This window comes from Leucoraja erinacea, chromosome 31 (assembly GCF_028641065.1).
Source record: "Leucoraja erinacea ecotype New England chromosome 31, Leri_hhj_1, whole genome shotgun sequence".
Taxonomy (NCBI): Eukaryota; Metazoa; Chordata; class Chondrichthyes; order Rajiformes; family Rajidae; genus Leucoraja; species Leucoraja erinaceus.
In genome coordinates, this window is record NC_073407.1 from 4,412,501 (window position 1) to 4,437,065 (window position 24,565).

Below are 24,565 nucleotides of genomic sequence, written 5' to 3' on the forward strand. Positions count from 1 at the left end.
CTCTCATCACAAAGATAGACACAGAGTGCTGGAGTAACTCAACAGGTCTGGCAGCATCTCTGGAGAACATGGACAGGTGACGTTTCGGGTCGGGACCATTCTTCAGACTGGTCTTCACCTGAAACGTCACCTATCCATATCCTCCAGAGAGGCTGCCTGACCCACTGAGTTACTCCAGCACTTTGTATCTTTATTTTAATAAACTAGCGGCTGCAGTTCCCTGGGTCTCCATCCTCTTCTCTCAGTTCTGTACTTACTGCAATCATACTTCACCTCTGTCCTTTCTCTACTCTGGACGAAAGGTCACACTGAGACGTCAAATCTATTTCCACCACCGCAGATGCTGCCTGACCGCCCAAACATTTCTGTTGCTTTTCTGTTTGATTTGCAGATTGCGTGATGTACATAACTTGTCTTACGTAAGAAAGAGCTTAAATTCAGCTGTATTTAACTATTAGTTTTGTCCCTCATGCCCAGGGTGCATTCACTAACTGATCAAGGTTGATTTAGTCGTTAGAATGATTAGTTTAACCCACAGCTAGGCTATATGGTTTCAGCTGACTTTAGTTGAGAATAAGCATTTTACTATCTTGCATTAGGCTGCACACTTTATACCGCTGGGAAATCCAGTTCAATGGTGAACTTTAGCTGTGAGTGGATAAAATTATGCAATTGGACTTGTTTTTGTTGGCACTGAAGTCTCACGGTTCTCCTGCATGAGGAAACGGAAGGAAGGAAGGAACAGCTCCATCCAAGACCGCAAGAAATTGCAGACAGTTGTGGACACAGCACAGACCGTCACACAAACCAACCTCCCTCCCACTGACTCCATCGACACCTCACGCAAGGCCAGCAACATAATCAAGGACCAGTCGCACCCTGGCCACTCCCTCTTCTCCCCTCTCCCATCAGGCAAGAGGTATAGAAGTGTGAAAACGCACACCTTCAGATTCAGGGACAGGTTCTTCCCAGCTGTTATCAGGCAATTGAACCATCCTATCAACAACTAGAGAGCAGTCCTGACCTACTGTGGACCTCATTGGAAACCCTCGGACTATCTTTATTTGGACTTTACTGGACTCTATCTTGCACAATAGGTTATTCCCGTTATCTTGTATCTGTATGCTGTGGAGATGTACAGTCTTTCTGCTGACAGGATAGCACGCCTCGTCACTGTACCTTGGTACACATGACAATAAACTAAACTAATCTAAACTAAACCAAACTACGCTAAGCTACACTAAACAAAACAGAGACGGTGCTAGCCTCGAAGATAGACACAAAATGCTGGAGTAACTCAACGGGACAGGCAGCATCTCTGGAAAGACGGAAAGGGGATGCTTCGGGTCGAGACCCTTCTTCAGTCTGAGTCAGGGGAGAGGGAGTCTAGATATATGGAAGGGTAAGGTGTGAAAACAACAGATCAACACAGACGATGTTAAGGAAATGTAGAATGGGGTTAGCCTCTTGTGGTTTGGAACGCAAACACTAGGACGATTCTTCTCTCAGTGTACTATTCCTATACATTTATACTTTACTTAAGATTGTTTACCTTTTTAAGTATTAAAAGTAATACTTTTTACTGAATTGTACCTCGTTGGATTGCAGATAAGGAGAGAAGAGGATTGAAGGAGAAGTGAAATGTAAAGCCAGAGGGAGGGATAGCGGTGGATGGGAACAGGGGAAGTGGGGAAGTGGGGAGGGATGGAGCCAATGACACGGAGCTTTTCATTCCTTTAAAGGCATCAACTTTTCTACTCTTTCTTCTCAAAAGACGTCAACTAAAGCCCCTGTCCCACTTAGGAAACCTGAACGGAAACCTCTGGAGACTTTGCTCCCCGCCCAAGGTTTCCATGCGGTTCCCGGAGGTTGCAGGTGGTTGCCGGAGGTTGCAAGTAGTGGAAGCAGGTAGGGAGACTGACAAAAACCTCCGGGAACCGCACGGAAACCTTGTGTGGGGCGCAAAGTCTCCAGAGGTTTCCGTTCAGGTTTCCTAAATGGGACAGGGGCATTAGTTCAGTTTAGTTTGGAGATACAACGCGGAAACAGGCTCTTCGAGTCCACGCCGACCAGCGATCCCGCGCACTAACACCGCCCTACACACATGAGGGACAATTTTACATTTACACCAAGCCAATTAACCTTCAAACCTGTACGTCTTTGGAATGTGGGATGAAACCGAAGATCTGTGAGAAAACCCACGCGAGTCACGGGGAGAACGTACAAACTGTGTACAGACAGCACCCGTAGTCGGGATCAAACCCGTGTCCCTGGTGCAGTGAGGCAGCAACTCTACCGCTGCGCCACCGTGCCGCCCCATCTTCTGAAGGTGTCCTCTGCACTCACGGTTCACTGGTTCTTTATTGTCATGGACACACGGCACAGTGACGTTCTTTTGCACAACCCACAATATGCACAGTCGGCACAGTTTTGACGCCGTTCGAACCAAAACAAAAACACCAGACGACACAAACAGGCCGAAGTCCAGTCCACATGTTGGAAGTTCTGGAGGGGACCTGATCCAGGATGCGTGGTTGCAAAGGCAAAGCCCAAACGGGGTTGTAACGAGGAACCTGTTATTGAAATGGTCCACCCTCACCTTGTGGAATAGCAATTGTAACTGAAGAAGAAAGTCGCACTCTGCACACACATCTCGTGCGAACGTAATGACGCGAGTGTAACAGGCTTTGACACACGTTCACACTCACCGTGATTAACATGGCGGCACACTGCATGTACAAGGTTCACCAACAACACAGATGAGATGCCATCAAGGCAGAAGTGAAGGCACGATTGGGGAATAATATATACTGCATGCCAAGTTCCCCAAAGATCAGATTAGGTGTGAGTTATTGCCAAGAAGCCCAATGAAGTCAACAGTGAAGAGAGAAAATGCTGGAAACACTCAATGAGCCAGCCTGCATCTGTGGAGAGAGAAGCAGAGTTCACAGTTCAGGATTGAGACCTTTTGTCAGATGTGTACTGGGGAAGGGTCTTGGCCTGAAACGTTAACTCTGACTCTTTTCTCACAGGCGGGACTGTTTCCAGCGCTCTCTGGTTTGGTTCCACATTTCCACGGGTAAATGTGGAACGTATGGGATACAGTCCATTGTTCGGCCATGACGTATTATCGGTAGATTTGCAAAGTGCTTCAATTCGGCAGCATATATTATTAGCAATAATAGACACTGTGGCTGCTCTCCAGGTTAGGATGAGCCCACGGATCACTTGCTTTGTCCCATTGGTCCACAATATTGAACAGCTCCATTAGTTTAGCACCTTGAGCTCAGCCCTGTGTGTCTATTATTGCGTGACCTATGTTTTGAGCTCAGCACTGCTGGACCAACCTTGGGCATCGTTAGGTTTCACCAAGAGAGAGCGAGAGGCGCCAAAACCTCTTTCTTAAGTCAGAGGGTGGTGAATCTGTGCAATTCATTGCTACAGAAGGCTGAGGAGGCCAAGCCAATGGGTATTCCTAAGGCAGTGATAGCTACAGTAGATTCTTGATTAGAACGGGTGTCAAGGGTTATGGGGAGAAGGCAGGAGAATGGGGTTAGAGGGGGAGAGATAGATCAGCCATGATTGACTGGCGGAGTAGACTTGATGGGCCGTCTGGCCTAATTCTACTCCCTATAGCTTATGAACATAAAACAAACCGATAAAATGAAGATTGAAAAGAAAATAAATCACCTGTTAGAACAGTGCGAATGCACCCGTTCAAAGGATAAGCACAGTGCTCGAAGAGATACAATAACCCTAAGGAGATGACTGGTTAATGACCAGATTTGTGCCTAGCTCAAAACATTCTAACGCCCAGACAGAGCAGAAACGGACAAGCTGTGGAATGAAGAGAAACTACCATATGGGCAGACCACTACTCGCTGGAGGGGTCATTCAATGATTTTTTTGTTGCATTTTTCGAGTGATTTTTTTCTAACTCGAGCCCACCTTCCCGCGGAGGGAGCTGAGAGGTATTGAGGGTGGGACCATTGAAGGTTCAACCAGATTTGGATAATAGTCGGTCAGATCAGGGCAATAACAATTGACGTCAGCTGGAGCGTGCTGCAAGTTGGAGTCTGCACAGTCGTTCCAGAAGTTGGGGTCTATCTGGATCTGCCCGTAGGTAAAGAGTTAAGGGTTAGTGCTCAGATACTCCCAACTTGAAGATGATGGGAGGTGATCCAGGATGGAGGCATGCAGACCCGCAAGGACAGCTGCTAGGACCGCTGACCTTTTCACCCCCGCCAGGTCCTGGCCACCTTACTGTACCTGTGAGCACTGCCGCGATCCCGTGGAGAGTTCCTCGCTGAGACCCGCCAATTTGGGCCCAGCGTTGCATACAGCCGATTCCTGTTTGCAAATTTAAACATGAGTCCTGCACTCGGCACCATCCCCAGAGGACAGACACACACACTTACACAAGCACAAGGCATCGTTTAACAACTGCGGATTGGAAGGATTCAAAATGGCGGCCAGAAACGTGGCGCATCTTGTGCGCTGTCTCTAATCGACTCTTCCGACACTGGAATGGAATACTTTATTGTCACATACGACAAGGCACAGTGAAACTCTTGGCTTGCACACACAAAGTATGTAAACAGTCACCACATACACGGTGCTCGCAAAGTTGTACTGAAGTATGAGGCTTTTAGTGAACTGCATGCAATAAAGGAATTTCACTGTACCTTTTGTTTAGTTTAGAGTACAGCAGGAAACGGGCCCTTCAGCCCACCGAGTCCACGCCAACCAGCGATCACCCTATCCTATGCACCAGGGACAATTTGCAGAGGCCGAGTTAACCTACACACCTGAACGTCTTTGAAGAGAGAGTGTTGGATTCCCGCTCTCAGGGATGAAGGAATCAAGGGATATGGGGAAAATGCAGGAACGGGGTACTGATTTTAGACGATCAGCCATGATCATATTGAATGGCGGTGCTGGCTCGAAGGGCCAAATGGCCGACTCCTGCGCCTTATTTTCTATGTTTCTCTGCCTGTGACCGCGTGGGTTTTTTCCAGGTGCTCCGTTTCCTCCCACATCCCAAAGTCGTGCGGGTTTGTAGGTTAATTGGCCCTCTGTAGATCGCCCCTAGTGTGTAGGGAGTGGATGAGAAAGTTGGATCATGTAGAACTCGTGCGGACGGGGTGATCGATGGTCGCTGTGGACACAGTGGGCCAAAGGGCCTGTTCCCACGCTGTATCTCTGAACTATAACTGAACTAAAGGCAGGGACTGAAGAGGGAAAACAAATAACTCAAACATTCCTGTCTGATTGACAGTGCACACGCGTGTGAACGCTGCTTCAGTCTGTTTCATACCTTGTGCGGTCCAGGCCCTTGTGACAAGATTGCCCCTTACAGCCCAGACACAGCCCCTTCAGCCCAACCCATCCATGCCAACCTTTTTGCCTGCATTTGCCTCATATCCCTTTAAGTCTTTTCTATCCATTTACCTGTCCAAATGCCTTCTAAATGTTGTGATTGTACCTGCCTCTGCCACTTCCTCTGGCAGCTCGTTCCGTACATCCACCACCCACTGTGCAAAAGGTCGTCCCTCAGGTTTCATAAGAGAATGTGATAGGAGCAGAATTAGGCCATTCGGCCCATCACGTCTACTCTGTCATTCAATCATGGCTGATCTATCTCTCCCTCCTAACCCCATTCTCCTGCCCTCCCCATAACCTCTGACACCCGTGCTAATCAATTTCCTGTACTGTATAATTTCCTTTATTTTGTTCCCCTCTCACCTTGAACCTACGCTCTCTAGTTTTAAACTCTACTGCTATGACAATCTATCTTATCTATGTGCCTCATGACTTAATACATTTCTATGAGGTTACCTCTCAGTCTCTGGTGCTCCAGGCAAAACAGTCCCACACTATCCTGTCACTCTCTCTATCTATAACTCCAGCCCTCCTACCCTGCTACCTTCCTTGTGAACCTCTTCTGCTCTCTCTCCAGCTTAATCTGCAGCATGGCGATCAGAACAACACATGGGATCACAAGTGCAGCCTCACAAGTGTCTTGCTCAGTGGTAAAGGCCCTGTCCCACTTTCCCGAGTTACTCACGAACTCTCCCAAGTTTTCCCCTTGATTCGAACTCGGATAATTACGGTAATAGCCATCCGTAGGTACTCGGGGCTATTTTTTTAAACTCGTGGACATTTTTCACCATGTTGAAAAAACGTCCCGACTTACCTGATGCCCCGGGTTCCTACAGCTGGCATTACGAGCTGCTACGAAACATCTACGGGCTCCTGCGGCCTCGCTACGGGCATTCCCCAACATTCCCCGAGTTCGAATCAAGGGGAAAACTCGGGAGAGTTTGTGAATAACTCGGGAAAGTGGGACAGGTCCCAACTCCAGCACTCAATACCCCACCTGATGAAGGCAAGTGTGCCAAATAACCTGACCCTTTGCCTACCTGTGCCACAATGTTCTCTGTACTAAGTCTTGTACAACACTCACCAGGCCCCAGCTATTCATTGCGTATGTCCTGCTCTGTCTTAACTTAACCTTGCACTAAATCTCATATCATAAGGTCATAAGTTCATAAGTAATAGGAGTAGAATTAGGCCTGTTCTATCTCTCCCTCCTAACCCCATTCTCCTGATTTCTCCCCATAACCTCTGACACCCTTTAGAAGAAGCATTTAGACTGGACTGGATAGTTTAAGAAAGAACTGCAGATGCTGGAAAAGTCGAAGGTAGACAAAAATGCTGGAGAAACTCAGCGGGCGAGGCGGCATCTATGGAGCGAAGGAAATAGGTGACGTTTCGGGTCGAGACCTATTCCTACGCTCCATAGATGCTGCCTCACCCGCTGATGTTTTAATTGTGGGCCGTATTTTGTTAAAATAGCCCTCATGAAAATTACTAATGTTTTAAATTGTGGCCGTCAGTCGGGGAGGATTATTTTGTTTCTTTAGACTGGATAGCATAAGTTTAGAGGGGGGGTGGGGGGTGGGCACGGAACCTTTCCAGGTCGTTGGGGCTGCAAGGCCGCATTAACTCACCTCACCGTTAGCTGGCGAGTCCGGAATCTAACGGCGGCACCGGGAGGTTCCCGCTCCCGCAACGACGATCCAAGAAACTCCTCAATTAGATATACATTCAAAATGCGTACATTATTTTGTTAAATCGCCATAGCCCTCATGACTTTGACTACTGAATGTTTTAAGTTTTTGTGGCCCGTCAGTCAATGGGGAGGATTATTTTGTTGATTCTTCTTTTACTCTTTGGCATTTTAAATAGGTTCATTTAAAAATTAAAATTAAAATAATAAAAGATGAACAAAAACATATTAATTAAAATAAAAGGATTTGTTCTACAAAATTTGGATTCATTCAAAAGGCCGCACTTAATGGCCTAGAAGGCCGCAGGTTCCCCACCCCTGGTTTAGAGGAATATGGATCAAATGCAGGCAAGTGGGACTAGTGTAGATGGGACATGTTGGTCAGCGTGGGCAAGTTGGGCCGAAAGGCCTGTTTCCACGCCGTACGAATCTGTGCCCCTACAAAGAATTCACAAACCTTCATGAAAGGATGAATTTTATTCAGGAAATTTAATAGTTTTCTCTTAAAATAAGCAAATTATGATGGGCACCTCTGGCTGTGCAATATGCAAACTGAGCTTTTTTTTTAAAATAGGTTTTTATAAAAAGTATATATTTGATGGGTTGTCACTCACCTCTCTAATCCTGAAGAGTGCTCTTCACTGAACTCGGAACTTTCACTGCTCCCTGCAAGAAAAATGAACAACATAAACCACTGACATTCAGTCCGAAAAAAACAAAAGAGTTTGTACATTCTCCCCGTGACCTGCGTGGGTTTTCTCCGGGTGCTCCGTTTCCTCCCACACTCCACAGACGTACATGTTTATGGTGTTAATTGGCTTTGGCAAAATTGGAGATTGACCCTAGTGTGTGCAGGATAGTGCTAGTGTACGGGGTGATCGCTGGTCGGCGCAAACTCGGTGGGCCGACGGGCCTGTTTCCGCGCTGTATCTCTGAACGCGAAAGTCTAAAGTGTGAGATGCATTGAATTGTGGAAAGCCAATGACGAACTCAAGATGATTGCAGAAATCAAGGAGTTTCTAGGAATTTTTACAAGGAGCAGGGTCAATTCACACGTGTCATCTGTGTCGGGTTTCAAGCGTTTCCCACCACCAGGGCGGGAAGGAATATTTCTGTCAACTCAGAGAATATAATGTTATCATTGTGCTTGGATTGTCTTCTTATTCCTACTAACTATGATTGTTGGCATCCAGTGACAAGATATGGCAGCCAAGAAGACACCAATGCTTCTGCTTCCTGAGAAAATTTGGCACGTCTCCCATGACTCTTGCAAACCTCGACAGATGCACGATAGAAACTATACTTCCGAAGGGTCTCCACCCGAGATGACACCCATTCCTTCTCTCCAGCGATGCTGCCTGTCCCGCTGGGTTACTCCAGCATTTTGTGTCTGTATTCGATTTTTAAACCAGCATCTGCAGTTCCTTCCTCCACATTGAAAGCACACTGTCGTGATGCATTACAGCTTGGTTTGGGAACAGCTCTGCGCAAGACTGCAGACAAGATAGACACAAATTGCTGGAGTAACTCAGCGGGCCAGGCAGCATCCCTGGAGCGAAGGAATGCGTGACGTTTCGGGTCAAGACCTTTCGTCAGACTGAGCAGAGAGTCTTGTAGCCTAGTCCATCGCACAGACCAGACATGACTCTGTGAGTCCGTGACCACTTCACTCAGAACTGCGGGAACAGTCTCCAACTTGCCTGGTACAAGAAGAGTTTTAGACAAGGAACCAGGAGCAGGCTGTATGATCTTTCTATCCTGTGTCTACGGCTAGTTCAAAAGATCAGGGAGAATCAATCCATTCTGTAGAGAAACCAAACTGGCTTCCTCTTACAGGAAAACCAAGAACAAAATAAACACAGTGAAAAATGACCTACAAAGCTGAAACACCAGCACTTTACTTCAAGCCTGCCATTAAACAGGCTGTGACTAATGTTTAGAATTCATGACAGACTCCTGAGCCGATGCCACAGGGAATACTGGGAGGAAACGTGGCTTTAGAAACAGGGTCACCATAGACTCACTTTTTTCTTTCCTCTCGTTTTCAGAAAGAATATCCGCTTGAAGGTGCCGCAGATCAGTGGCAAATGTCACAAGCCAATGCCACCATGCACCGCTCTCGCCCAATTTGTATTGCCTTCATTGTATATGTTTCCTTGTGACACAGGACAAGCCTGACGGGTCTTTGCCAGCTCCCCTCGAGCATTTCCCCACAGCAGGTGTGGCACGGTGGCGCAGCGGTGGCGTTGCTGCCTCACAGCGCCAGAGACCCGGGTTCGACCCTGACTCTGGGTGCTGTCTGAACAGAGTTTTCTCCCCGTGACCTGCGTGGGTTTTCTCCGGGTGCTCTGGTTACCTCCCACACTCCATTGACGCACAGATTTGTAGATGAGTTTCATTTGGTAAAATTGTAAATTGTCCTTTGTGTGTAAGGTTGTGCTAGTGGCCAGGGTGTCAGCTTGCCCGATGGCAAGTGGGCCCGTGATGAGGTGGGCCCCCTGTATCAAATGGCCCCTGATGAAGCTGGCCCTCTTTGTCTCCTGGCAACCAATATTTTTAGACCCAGTCCGCCATTGTCTACGGGTATGGCTGGTCGGTGCGGACTTGGTGGGCCGAAGGGCCTGTTTCGGTGCTGTATCTAAACTGTGCCCCAAAAGTCAATATGCGGCAATCTCTGCTGAGGTTATAATTGAGAATTCCTCCCTCCGAGTGGCACGGTGGCGCAGCGATAGAGTTACTGCCTTGCAAGGCTCTCCCTGTGACCGCATGGGTTTCCTCCGCGTGCACCAGCTTCCCCCCACACTCCAAAGATGTACAAGTTTGTAAGTTAATTGGCTTTGGTAAAATTATAAATTGTCCCTAGTGTGTAGGATAGTGCTAGTGTACGGGGTGATCGCTGGTCGCCAGGGACTCAGTGGGCTGAAGGGCCTGTTTCCGTGCTACATCTCAAAAGCTGTCTAGGATATAGAATTATTTGGATTCACGACCCTCAGAGATGGAATTCCTCCTTACATATATTGGAAATTGCCAACCCTTTATTCTGAACCTCAGACAAGAGATCTCCGAGCTGACACATTGACTCTGTACCGTTTCCACAAGATGCTGCTTAACCTGCCGAGTATTTCCAGCACTTTCTGTTTTTGTTTCAAATTTCCAGCATGTGCAGTTTTAAAAAAATGTTCCTTCAGTCATTAGGTTAGTTTAGAGATACAGCGCGGAAACAGGCCCTCCGGCCCACTGAGTCCGCGCCAACCAGCGATCCCCGCACACTAACACTATCCTATACACGAGGGAGAATTTACAATTTTAGCAAGCCAATTAACCTACAATCCTGTACGTCTTTGGAGTGTGGGAAGAAACCGGTGCAACCGGAGAAAACCCCAAGTGGATCACGGGGAGAGCATACAAACTCCGTAAAGACAGCCCCCGTAGTCAGGATCGTAGTCAGAACCCTGGTCGCTGTGAGGCCGCAACTCAGAGTCAGAGTCAGAGTCAGAGTCAATTTAATTGTCATTTGGACCCCTGGAGGTCCAAACGAAATGCCGTTTCTGCAGCCATACATTACATACAAATAGACCCCAGACACAACAATAATTACATTTAACATAAACATCCATCACATAGCTGTGATGGAAGGCCAAATAAACTTATCTCTCCACTGCACTCTGCCCCCCCCCGATGTCAGAGTCAAAGTCATAGCCCCCGGCTGGCGATGGCGATTGTCCCGCGGCCATTAAAGCCACGCCGGGTGGTGCGAGGTCGCACACCGGGTCTTGGTGTTGGAGCCCCCGGTGTGCGCTCGCAGAGTCCGCGGCCATTCCAGCCGCGCGGGGCAGTGGTGTCAGGCCCCGCTCCAGGAGCTCTTCGACCCCGCAACTCGGGCGGGAGAAGTCGCCGTTGCAGGAGCCCTGAGAAGCGGTCTCCCTCCAGGGAGCCGTGGGCTCCCGGTGCCGTCGTCCACAGACCCGTCGTTGGAGCCTCCGACTCTCCGGTAGCAGCAGCAGCAGCAGCAGCAGCAGCAGCAGCAGCAGCAGCAGCAACGACAGCAGCAGCAGCAGCGCTCCTCCACCGCTCCACCCGCTCCGGACTCGGCCAGCTCCGCGACGGCAACGGTGAGTCGACACCTGAGTCCCCGGCTTCTTCCTGTTGGAGGCCGCTCCTCGTTGCGGCCTCAACGACACCTGAGACCCGACGAGAAAAGGTCGGGTCTCCAGTGCAGGGAGAGATTCAAAAAGTTCCCCCCCCCCCACCACCCCCCCCCACCCCACCCCCCCCCCCCCCACACACACACCCCAACATAAAATAACAAAAACTACATAAAAACACAGATAAAAAATAATAAAAACGCGGACAGGCTGCAGAGGCCGCTGCTGGCCAGAGCCGCGCCGCCTACCGGCGCCGCCTACCGCCAACTCTAACACTGCGCCATTGTGCTGCCCAAATATTTAATCTGAAACTTTGCCACAATACCATCATTCACACAGTTCATTAGTGTAACAATATCACTGTCAACAACTTATTAATTTCCTTGTTTAAATCACCAGAGTTCTGCTGAATTCAATTAAATAAATCTGGAATTAAAGCTACTCTGAGCAATGGCAGCCTTGGAATTATTGAACAGCTGTAAAACCACATCTGCTTCACGAACTTCCTTACCCTGTCTGACCTATTTGTGATTCCAGACACACCATTGCGGTTGATTTAATTTAGAGACACAGCAATGAAACAGGCCCTTCAGCCCACCGAGTCCATGCCGACCGTCAATCACCCATTCACACTAGTTCTATGTTATCCCACTTTCTCATCCACTCCCTGCACAATAGGAACAATTTACAGAGGGCCAATTATCCTGCAAACTCCACACAAACAGCACCTGAGGTCAAGATGGAACCCGGGTCTCTGGTGCTGAGAGGCAGCGGCACTACCCTCTACACCACTGTGCCGCCCGATATCGACGAGGCTGCGGTGGTCAACGTTGTTATTCAGTGGTTCAAAGTTGTGCCCAGAGCAGTGGAGGTTTCCGTTTCAATAGTGTGGATAAAAACATTGATCAGCATTTGTGTAGGCTGATCCCATCAACAGGACATTATATCTAATAGCAGTAATCCGTGGGGAAGTGAGGAATGAATTAGTTTCAGCTTGGACACAGTCGGCATCCACTTCTGTTGGCTGCCAGAGTGCTTTCCCTGCCAACAGCTGGAGTATGTCAATTATGTTTCACACTGGCCCTGCAGCACAGAATATAAGCTTTAACTTAAACCATCTGAACCCAAAAACTCAATCTGCTTCTGCTGTCTGCAATTTGGTTCCGTAAGCTTTCTGTAGGAATTACCGACCAGTTGCTGCAAATGGCCGTTGATGCTTGTTACCAATTCCAGGCCACGATCAATAGATTAGTGCCGGCATTAGGAGATTTGAGGGATAAATGAGTAAATGTCTTCCAGTTACACATCAGCCAAGCTCTTACAGTGGGGTGGAACAAGGGCCACACAGCCTGGTCTAATAGACCCTTGGACAGGTTTGAAAAGACTGCGCAAGATGAAAGACGTTGGATAACAAGTCTATAGACCTTATTATTAGAGATAGAGCAAGGAAAATGTAAACCGCCTAACTCAGGTTTTACTTTAGATTTTAGAAATACAGCCCCTTCACTCCACCGAGTCCGCACCGACCAGCACACGAGGTCAAGATGGAACCCGGGTCTCTGGTGCTGAGAGGCAGCGGCACTACCCTCTGCACCACTGTGCCGCCCGATATCGACGAGGCTGCGGTGGTCAACGTTGTTATTCAGTGTTTCAAAGTTGTGCCCAGAGCAGTGGAGGTTTCCGTTTCAATAGTGTGGATAAAAACATTGATCAGCATTTGTGTAGGCTGATCCCATCAACATTAGTTCTATCCTACACACGAGGGAATTTTACAATTCACTGAGGCTAATTAACCGTACATACCTGATTGATCTTTTATAGGATGGGGCTTTTGAGGATGGGATCTTTTTGAAGGTGGGGCCATGGGTATCGTCTCTATGGACTTTACTTGTGTGGCTGTCTGTGCACCAGTCTCCCCACGTTAAACAAAATCACGCACAGGCGTCCTCCATGAGAGGACAGTCATACTCGTTTCGAGTGACCGCCGATGATGATGAAGGCAGCAACTCTACCGCTGCACCACCGTGCTGCCATGAGTTGTAAGGCATTTGACAATGTCTCCCGTTTGTAGGCTGATCCTGAAGATTAAGATGCATGGGACCCACAGCAACTTGGTAGATTGGATTCAAAATGGACATGGTATTTGAAGAACAGAGGATAATAGGGAAGGGTGTTTCTCAGGGCTGGAGATCTGTGACCAGTGCTGTTCTGCAGGGATCAGTGCTGGGGTCTCTGTTGCTATATATGATATATATATGGTGATATATATATAGCTAGACACAAAATGCTGGAGTAACTCAGTGGGACAGGCAGCATCTCTGGAGAGAAGGAATGGGTGATGTTTCGGGTCGGGATCCTTCTTCAGACTGAACCCCAAACGTCACCCATTCCTTCTTTCCAGAGATGCTGCCTGTCCTGCTGAGTCAGGGGGAAGTATACAGTAAATCCAGGAGCCTTGGGAGCATTGATGTGCAGAAGGATCTTGGACTGTAAGTCCATAGCTCCCTGGAAGTGGCAAAGCAGGTACCTCAGATGGAAAAGAAGGCCTTCGGCATGCTTGCCTTCACTGGTCAGGGTATCGATTATAAGCGTCAGGAAATCATACTGCAGATGTATAAAACTTCATGTCGACCGCATTTGGCGTATTATGTTCAATTCTGATTGTCCCCATGACAGGAAAGATGTGGAGGCTTTGGAGAGGGTTGTAAAGAGGTTTATAAGAAGGCTGAAATGTGGAAACAAATAACTGCAGATGCTGCCTGACCTGCTGTGTTACTCCAGCACTTTGACACAATGCTGCCTGGATTAGTTCAGTTTAGTTTTAGTTTAGTTTATATTTGTCGTATGTACCAAGGGACAGTGAAAAGCTTTAGTTTGCATGCTTCCCAGTCAAAGAAACGCCTATACATGAAGACAATCAAGACTAGAGTGTGTATGAAGGAACTGCAGATGCTGGTTTACACCGAAGACAGACACAAAACACTGGAGTAACTCAGTGGGTCAGGCAGCATCACTGGTGAGAAGAAATGGGTGACGTTTCAGGTCGAGACCCTTGTTAGCTATACGGAGAGATTGGACAAACTTGGATTGTTTTCTCTGGAGTTTTGGAGATAGAAGTTTACAAAATGATGAGAAAGAAGATCATCTGAGTTTTATTCCCAGGGTGGAAATGCTAGAGGACATAGATTTAATGAATGTTTAAAGGAAGGACACAAAGCGCTGGAGTAACACAATGGGTCAGGCAGCATCTGGGAGAGCATGGACAGGCAATGCTTTGGGCCAGTGCTAAAGAAGGATATGACCCAAAACACTGCCTATCCATGTTCTCCTGGGATGGTGCCTGGCCCGTTGAGTTGCTCCAGCACTTTGTCTTTTCTTGGTAAACCAGCATCTACAGTTCCTGGTTTCCAACATTTAAAGGAGATGAAGGGCTAGTTCCTGTGCTGTACTGTTCATACGTTCATGTGATAGGAGCAGAAATAAGCCATTCGGCCCATCACATCTCCTCCGCCATTCAATCATGGCTGATCTATCACTCCCTCTATAGTCATTGAGTCATACAGCATGGAAACAGGCCCTTCGGCCTTCTTACCCGCACTAACCCAACATGCCCCATCTACACTAATCCCACCTGCCTGCTTTGGCCCATAGCCCTCTAAACCAGTCCTAACGATTTACCTGTCTAATTGTTTCTTAAACCTTGCGATAGTACCTGCCTCAACTACCTCCTCTGGCAGTTCATTCTATATACCCACTTCCCTTTGTGTGAAAAAGTTACCACTCAGATTCCTATTCTTCATCCCCTCACCTTAAACCTATGTCCTCTAGTTCTCGATTCCCCTACTCTGGGCAAGACTCTGCGTTTACCCGATCAATTCCTCTCATGATTTTGTACACTTCTCTACCTCAATAAGATCACCCTTCTTCCTGCACGTCAAAGAAAAGAACCCCAGCCTGCTCAACCTCTCCCTGTAGCTCAGGCCCTCAAGTCCTGGCAACATCGATGTAAATCTTCTCTGCACCCTTTCCAGCTTGACAACATCTTTCCTGTAACATGGTGCCCACAACTGAACACAATACTCTAAACGTGGCAGAAAGAACTGCAGATGCTGGTTTAAATTGAAGGTGGACATAAAATGCTGGAGTAACTCAACGGGTGAGTCAGCATCTCTGGAGGGAAGGAATGTGCGACGTCACCCATTTCTTCCCTCCAGAGATGCTGCCTCACCCACTGAGTTACTCCAGCATTTTGTGTCTACCTTCACTCTAAACGTGGCCTCACTAATGTCTTAGATAACTGCAACGTGACCTCCCAACAGCTATACTCAATACTCAAGGCTGATGGCCAATGTGCTGAAAGCTATGTTAAGAGGTTTACCAGTGGTAAATAAAAAAAGAAGAGAAAGCAGGGAGAGACCATTTGACCACTTGTACATCTACCATCGAGGCATAGAGTCATACAGCGTGGAAACGGGCCCTTCAGCCCAATTTGCCTACTCCAGCCAACATGCCCCAACTACACTGGTACCACCTGCCTGCATTTGGCCCATATCCCTCCAAACCTGTCTAATGTTTCATAACAGTTGCGATAGTCTCTGCCTCAACTGCCTCCTCTGGCAGCTCGTTCCATAATCCACCGCCCTTTGTGTTCAGTAAGATCATAAACATGTGTTTAAGAAGGAATATGCTCTCGAAGGTGCCTCTGGAGAAACTCAGCCAGCCATCTATGGGCGAAGGAAATAGCAACGTTTCGGGCCGAAACCCTTCTTCTGAAGAAGGGTTTCGGCCCGAAACGTTGCCTATTTCTTTCGCTCCATAGATGCTGCTGCACCCGCTGAGTTTCTCCAGATCATAAGATCATGCCTGGCCCATCATCTCAGCACCACATTCCTGTATTAACATCAGATCCTTGTGTCTCCTCAATATCCCAATATCCCTCAATATCCTTGGCGTGTAGGTTCGACACTCCGGGGGGGGGGGGGGGGGGGGGGGGGGGGGGGGGGAGATATTTCTCTTCATGTCCGTTCTGGCAGCAGTCCCCATTTCTTGAGCGTCCCAGGCACTTCAGCTAAGGAAATACTGACGCCATGTTTGCCCAGCGAGGCCCCGTAAAAAAGTTATATGTTTCAATGGAATCGTTTTTCACGGCATGCGGTTTTTGGTTACCATACCTTAGGTGGGATGTCACAAAGCTGGAAATAGTGCCGGAAAGTTCCACAAGGATTTTATCGAGACTGGAGGACTTGAGTTGTAAAAAGAGACTGCGTGGGCTGAGGCTAAGTTCTCTGAAGAGTGAAGGAGTCTGAGGTATGATCTTACAGAGGTTTATAAACATCACGAGGGGCATTGATAGAATGAATGATCCCAGTCATTTCCCCATGGTAAGGGAATCAGGAACTAAAGGGCAGAGGCTTAAGATGAGAGGAATGATTTTAAATGGAATCGATGTCCATTTTGTATTTTGGGCTTATCAAACAAGCTGCCGGAGAAAGTGGTAAGGACAATTACAATGTTTAAAATACATTTAGACAGGTACATTAATAGGCGAGCTGGAGGCCAAATGCAGGCAAATGGGTCTAACTGATGCGGCCAGCTTGGTCAGCATGTGCAGGAACGAACTGCAGAAGATAGACACAAAAAGCTGGAGTAACCCAGCGGGTCAGGCGGCATCTCTGGAGTAAAGGAATAGGTGACATTTCGGGTCGAGACCCTTCTTCAGAACCAGCATGGTGGGGTTGGGCCGAAGGGCCTGGTCCTGTGCTTTATAACTAGTCTTCCTCAGGATGAACCCTTGAATTAATCTGGTAAACCTTTGACGATTTGTTTACGATGATGCCTGGGTCCCAGGAAGGACCAACAATCTTTGAATCGCATAATTTTCCATTTTTTTCTACTAACATTATATACCATCTACCATTTCCTCTTCAATTTATGTGGCATCTCTATGGTCCCAGTCACTTCATAATCCTCAAAGCAATGCCTGTTGCTCCTCGGGTATCTTCGGCAAACTTGGATATATTACACTTGATCACCATATCCATGTTATTGGTACAGAGGGTGGTGGGTGTATGGAACGAGCTGCTGGAGGAGGTAGTTGAGGCAGGTACTATGACAACGTTTAAAAGAAGAGGGGTTGGGCTGAAAGGCCTGTTTCCATGCTGTATCTCTAAACTAAACTAAATTTGTTTGTATCTGTGTATATACCATATGTACATTACCTACATACACACGCAAACATATAGTTGCATATATATTTATATATATAGATATGTGTGTGTGTGTGTGTGTATTATGTATATATACACTTATACATATACCATATACATATGCACATACATATAAAAATGAACTGCAGATGCTGGTTACAATCAAAGGTAGACACAAAATGCTGGAGTAACTCAGCAGGTGTGGCAGCATCTCGAGAGAGAAGGAATGGGCGACATTTCGGGCCGAGACCCAAGGGTCTCGATGGGCTGAATGGCCTAATTCTAGTATAACTTGTGAATTTGTGATTTGAATGATCCACAAAATGTTCGGCAGAGCAGACTCCTCTCCAGAGGGCCAAATGGATGATTCCTGCTCCTAATTTCTATGTTTATATTTTAGATTTAATTTCTTTCAGCTCCTTATTCACATTAGACATGCTGTGTGCAATTTCTAGAGGTTTGTTGTATCTTCTCCTATGAAAGCAGGCAGGAAATATGTTTCATTTCTCTGCTATTTCCTGAGTCCCCCCATAAAATGTCTCCTATTTGGCTCTGTAAGGCACCGAGATGATTTTCTTTGCTATTTCCCCCCATTTAAATGTCTCTAGGAGCTTTAACGATCTGTTTTACTGGACCTCACCGAATCACTCTCCTTCGACCCTAACTCTAACCCACACGCAGGGCACTGGGGAACTCCACGTCATTTGGGAGACTCCTGGGATGTGCCACAGAGCCGGCCGCTGAGCGTGCCGCTGAGCGTGCCACTGAGAACAAAGAGGTATCAGCTGAGGGGGGGGAGGGGCGCTGCCGAGAGCTGAGAGGGACTGGGCAGGGGAGGGCCGCCAACTGCTGAGAGGGACTCAGAGGGGGGCAGCCGAGAAGTAAGGGGGTCCCGGTCCCGGTGAGGGGGCCGGGCGAGGACAAAGATGGACCTGGCAGGGGGATGCCGAGAACTCACAGCGCCCCAGCGCCTGGTTCACCGCTGCGAGAAGATAAGACTGCACTAAGAACTTCTGAAACGTCGGCGCCAGAAAAACATGGCGACTCTGCCTCTGTAATACTGCCTAGGAGAGGTCTGCTGCATGATTTTACCGGGTTGTATGCAACAACACAGCACTGTACCTGGGTACATGGGACAATGAAGTGTCATTGAATCATATCCGACCTTTCCTCGCTATGTATTGGGAGAGCTCTACGTACAGTGACCCAGGTATGGCAGAATGGCTCGGGGAAGAGGAGCTAAACGACCTGTCCCACTTAGGCGATTTTTTAGGTGACTGCCGGCGACTAGGCTGTGGCCACATGGTCGTGAGTCGTCGTGGTCGTGAGTCATCTCCTCCGTCGCCCAAAAGAGTCGTAGCATTTTTTCTGGTCGCCGCTGGGTTTTGAAATGTTCAAAACTTTTCTGTGACAGTCAGCGACCGTGGGCTTGTCGCAGCTCGTCATCTCCTGACGTAGATTGTCGCCGGTGCTGACTTCGGTGAATTCCATTGCCGTAGTCACCGGCAGTCGCCTAAAGAAAATCACCTAGTGGGACAGGCCCTTGAGGCATAGAACAGTACAGCACACGATCAGGCCCTTCGGCCCACAATATCTGTGCTGAACATGGTGCCAAGCTAACTAATTGCATCTGCCTGCACATGACCCTTTCCCTCCATTCCCTGCACATCCGTGTGCCGATCTAAAAGAGTCTTAAACACCACTATTGTATCTGCCTTCCCCTCCACCCCCGGCAGCGCGTTCCAGGAACTCACCACCCTCTGTGTGAAAAAAGTTGCCCCACACATGTTCTTTAAACTTTGCCGCCCTCACCTTAAACCTATGGCCTCTAGTCTTGGTTCAGTTTAGTTTATTGCCACGTGTACCGAGTTACAGCGGAAAGCTTTTTTTGTTGCGTGCTATCCAGTGAGTGGAAAGGCAGTACATGATTATAATCGAGCCGTCCACAGTGTAGAGATACAGGAAGAATCGAATAACGTTTAATGCAAGATGTAGTTGAGTAAAGTCCGATTTAAGATAGTCCGAGGGTCTCCAATGAGGTAGATGGTCGGTCAGGACCACGTTCTAGTTTATGGTTGACTGATAACAGCTGGGAAAAAAATCATCAGTGTCCATGTGTAATGTGGACCAGACCACAAACTGGAATGTGGTTAATTGGGAACATACAATGCAAATAGAATCCCCCCCCCCCCCCCTCCCCCCGGCATCATCGCTGGTCCTTACCGATGGACACTCCGTTGGCGAAAATGGGGGCCTCCTGGTTCTTGGCGGGACTGTGGCTTTCCAGAACGCTGTCGTCCAGGAGGTGGCGAGGTCGCTCGGTGGGGAAGGTGGCACTCCTGCTCTCCACCACGCTCAGCTGGCACATCACACTGGAGGAGAGAAAACACCTGATCAAAGGGAAGGCAGCCCGTGGGTCACCTTCATTATAACTTCAGTGTATCTCCGCACTAGTGCCCTCAGTATTAGACATGGCGGAAACCGGTTAAAACATGGGGGGGGGACATTTCTTGGTGGCCGGCCGCGCACGCACACGCACGCGCACACACACACGCACTCGCACACACACGCACGCACGCACGCACGCCCGCACGCACGCCCGCACGCACGCACGCACGCACGCACACACGCACGCACGCACGCACGCACGCACGCACGCACGCACACACACACACACACACAGCATCGGCCATGGGCCCTGTGGATGGTAACATCGGGAGCTGACCTGGTTGGTCACTGACTCCAAACTCCAGCAACAGCAGCTTTGTCTACCCCGAATCGTGGGGCTTCAATCAGCCTGTTCGCGGGGCTTTTCATCGCCCGGCGCAGCTTAAAACCGGCCGTTAGATCTTTCATCGCCCGGCGCGGGCTTCACCATCGGGAGCCTCGATCGCCTCGACGCAGCAATTTGACCGCAGGGCGGTGGAAGATCCCGCGGCCGATTTTAAGCCGTGCCGGTCCGGGCGATGAAAGGCCCCGCGAACAGGACGCCTCAAGCTCCGCTCTATGAACTTTGCTCCACCAGGACGTCTCCCTCCTCCAATCACCGCCCTCTATCCTCTTTCCCAACCCCCTACTTCCGCCTCTGACCGACACCTCCCTCCTCCAATCATCGCGCTGAATCATCATGTCCCGCCCCACAACCCCCACTGCCTGCTGACCTACATTTCTCTCGTCCAATCGGCGCCCTCGATCATCAGTCCCGCCCCCACTGACTCGCGGAAAGCGGAGGTTTTTAATAGTTACTTTCACCTAATTTAAAACCCCGATTACAAAACATGTGGGGGGATTGTTCCCCACCTCTCAAAACATGGGGGGAAGCCCGGGATTTCTGCCCGTGGTGTTAGACTACAAGCTGGTCACAAGCCAAGCCCTGGCTTCTATGGAACCTGCCCCTGCTGAAAAAAAACTAAACTAAAACCTCCAGCTCCCTCAAGCACAGCCCCGTCTAAAATGGTTCATGTTGTGGGAGCAGAATTAGGCCATTCGGTCCATCAAGTCTACTCCGCCATTCAATCATGGCTGATCTATCTTTCCCTGTCAAGCCCGCTCTCCTGCCTTCGCCCCATGACCCCTGACACCCGTACTAATCTAGAACCTATTAATCTTCACCTTAAAAATATGCATTGACGGCCTCGACAGCCTTCGGTGGCAATGAATTCCACAGATCACCACCATTTGATTAAAGACATTGCTCCTCATCTTCCTAAAGGTGCGTCCTTTTATTCTGAGGCTGTGGCCTCTGGCCCTAGGCTCTCCCACGAGTGTAAACTTCCTCTCCACATCCACTGTATCCGGGTCAAACCGGCAGCATTCACACCGCATCTCAGGGACCACACGTGATAAAGAGTCTGTCCCCCCCAGTTAATGCAAGACCCAGACATCTGGTCTCGGATATCCCCGATGGCCCGCTAATCCTGACCAGGGAGGGTGGAAGGTTCACAGTGGGACTCTGTCCAACTCCGCCAGTGGGCAGGGGGAATAATCCGCCATCCATCTGTTCAAGCCCAACCCCTAGTCCTCGGGCGGCACTGTGGCGCAGCAATAGAGTTGCTGCCTCACATCGACAGACAACCGGGTTCAACCAAAGTGGTCAGCGCGGACTCGGTGGGCCGAAGGGCCTGTTTCCCTGCTGTATCGCTAAAACTAAACTAAACTACTCCCCGCGTAGGAAGGAACTGCAGATGCTGGTTTATACAGAAGGGAAAACTTCTTTACTCAGAGAGTGGTAGATGTGTGGAATGAGCTTCCAGTGAAGGTGGTGGAGGCAGGTTTGATTTTATCATTTAAAAATAAATTGGATAGTTAAATGGACGGGAAAGGAATGGAGGGTTATGGTCTGAGCGCAGGTAGATGGGACTAGGGGAGAATACGTGTTCGGCACGGACTAGAAGGGTCGAGATGGCCTGTTTCCGTGCTGTAATTGTTATGTGGTTATATGGTTATATAGACACAAAGTGCTGGAGTAGCTCAGCGGGTCAGGCAGCGTCTCTGGTGACGTTTGGGGTCGGAGCCCTTCTTCAGTCTGAAGAGGCTGTTGCTGAATCTTGTGGTAGGTTCTCCTGTAGCCCCACCCCTCAAAGATTCCCATCGACCGTAGCCCACCTGGTCAGTTCCGTTGGTACTAATGGATCCCGGGGAGGTGGGCACGGACGGCAGCGTGATGCTTACTCAACCAGTGTTGTCACCTCCTGTGGGGAATACCAGCTGAAAGGGGCTGTCCCACTTGGGCGACCTAATTGGCGAGTTTAGAAGAGTTTAAAAAAATGAGATGTTGAAGACCTCCTTCAACTATGATGAAGACCAGCTACGACTAGCTACGACTAACTTCGGGACACCGAATAGTGGCGAGTGAGGATGACCTCCTTCGACTTCTCTTCAACTATGATGTAGACTATCTATGACTACCTTCGACTAACCTCGATTACCTACGACTAACGCGCCGACCTACTATGACCTACTCCGACTAAACCTACGAGTAAAAAAAGTATGGATTTTTTACATGGCGACTTTTTTTTACCCGCGGACATTTTTTAACATATTGAAAAAAACGCCATGACCTAGCTGAGGCCTCGAGTATGCGGAGACTACTCTAGAGCATGAAGGAGAGTTACGAAGGCCTCTTAGGACCTTGTGTCGACCATGCAGCGAGTATGAGTCGAGGGCAAACTCGGCAGAACTCGCGGATTAGGTCGCCCAAGTGGGACAGGCCCTTAACTCTTGAATATTCCCAGATGGTGTGGATTGGGAAAGGTGTGCAGAGTGTCGAGGACCATGGCGAAGGACAACAATATCCAACATGGTGAAGTCCATCACTCGCGGTTTATTTTGAGGTTTTCAAGCAACCATCCTGACCTCTCCTGACTCATGCAAGAAATGGGATGAAACTACCATTGATACCGAGGGAAATCTCCCTCTCTAGTTCAGCCAAGACCTTGAATCATTTAAAACCCATTGCACTACGACCTTGCAGAAATGCCAGAGCTAGACTTTCCAGATGAGCCAATAAATGATTATTATCTTGCGCAGATGTTTAAAAGCCACAATAAACTACTCTGTTTACGATGATGGGACTATCCAAACCTTGGTTCTGACATTGGCGCCTGGGACACATGGTCAACTCTCTGAATTTGGTCGGGAGCAATTTGGTCAGCCCTTAAACGGGGAAACATCAGTGGTGCAGCGGTAGAGTTGCTGTAGAGTGCCGGAGACCCCAGTTCGATCCTGACTATGGGTGTTGTCTGAACGGGATTCACACCTTCTCCCCGTGACTGCATGGATTTTCTGCGGGTGCTCTGGTTTCCTCCCACATCCCAAAGCATTACGGGTTTGTAGGTTAATTGGCTTTGGTAATCAGTGTGTGTGGGATAGTGTTAATGTGCGGGGATTGCTGGTCGGCGCGGACTCGGTGGGCTGAAAGGCCTGTTTCCGCGCTGTATCTCTAAACTACACTAAACTAAACACAGGTGTCAACAAGAACGTCCAGCGGTGACTGTGGCTCATAGTGGAGAACTTTCACCTCTCAGGTCAGAAGGTTGTGGATTCGGGTCCCCTTTCAGAGACTCAAGGGCAAGTAATCGGGCTAATGGTCATGTGTTCTAGTGTTTTAGTTTTAGTTTTAGATATAGAGTGCGGAAACAGGCCCTTTGGCCCACCAAGTCCGTACCAACCAGCACATCAACACTACTCTACATACATTAGGGACAATTTACAATAATACCAAGCCAATTAATCTATAAAACTGTACGTCTTTGGAAACATAGAAAATAAAAAAATATAGGTGCAGGAGTAGGCTATTCGGCCCCTTGAGCTAGCACCACCATTCAATATGATCATGGCTGACCATCCAAAATCAGTACCCCGCTCTGGCTTTCTCCCCATATCCCTTGATTCCCTTAGCCCTAAGAGCTGGGTGTGTGGGGGGGGAAACTGAAGATTTGGAGAAAACCCACAGAGCGAACATACAAACTCCGTACAAACAGCACCCATAGTCTGGATGGAACCCGGGTGTCCGGCACTGTAAGCAGCAACTGTACCACTGCGCCATCGTGCCGCCCCTGTTGCACTGAGATCTGTTGAACAAATGATGGGCTGGTTCCACAGGATCCTGGATGACACTGATCACTCCATCTACAGCTCTAAAACTTGTCATCTCGTCCATCCTGCCTCTGAGACCTTGATTCGTACACATTCACTGCTTTCCTTTCTGCTCCATAATAGGCCAGTGCTTCAAGTGCAATGTACTTCACTGGCTATGAAACGATATGGGACATCGTGAGGTTGTTAAGGTTGCTAATGAAATGCAGGACCCTTCATTCATTCACTATTCTCCAAGCCAAGGGGGATAGGCACCACCGACACCAGGTTGTCCAAGGTAGATCGGGATGAGTGGGTTTATGTACGATGAACATTTGACGGCACTGGGCCTGTACTCGCTGGTGTTTATGAGGGGGGATCGCATTGAAATTTACCGAATAGTGAAAGGCCTGGATAGAGTATATGGGGACAGGATCTTTCCACTAGGACCAGAGGGCACGGCCTCAGAATAAAAGGGCGTACCTTTAGGAAGGAGATCAGGAGCAATTTCCTTAGCAGAATTCATTGCCACTGATGGCTGTGGAGGCCGAGTCAATGGGTGTTTT

At 48.7% G+C, this 24,565-nt stretch overlaps 1 protein-coding gene across 3 annotated transcripts in view; it reads right to left on the reverse strand.

The window, feature by feature from the left end:
• ralgps1 (Ral GEF with PH domain and SH3 binding motif 1) overlaps positions 1-24,565 on the reverse strand; it is a 679,800-nt gene that overhangs the window by 36,879 nt on the left and 618,356 nt on the right. For 2 of the 3 annotated variants that reach the window (XM_055659791.1, XM_055659790.1), the window contains 3 exons: positions 19,647-19,795; positions 7,687-7,738; positions 4,270-4,350 (listed from right to left, as the gene is read on the reverse strand). In XM_055659791.1, the coding sequence (XP_055515766.1) occupies positions 4,270-4,350; positions 7,687-7,738; positions 19,647-19,795 (282 nt within the window). The remainder of the gene's footprint in view (positions 1-4,269; positions 4,351-7,686; positions 7,739-19,646; positions 19,796-24,565) is intronic. The other variant, XM_055659792.1, reaches the window with a different exon arrangement.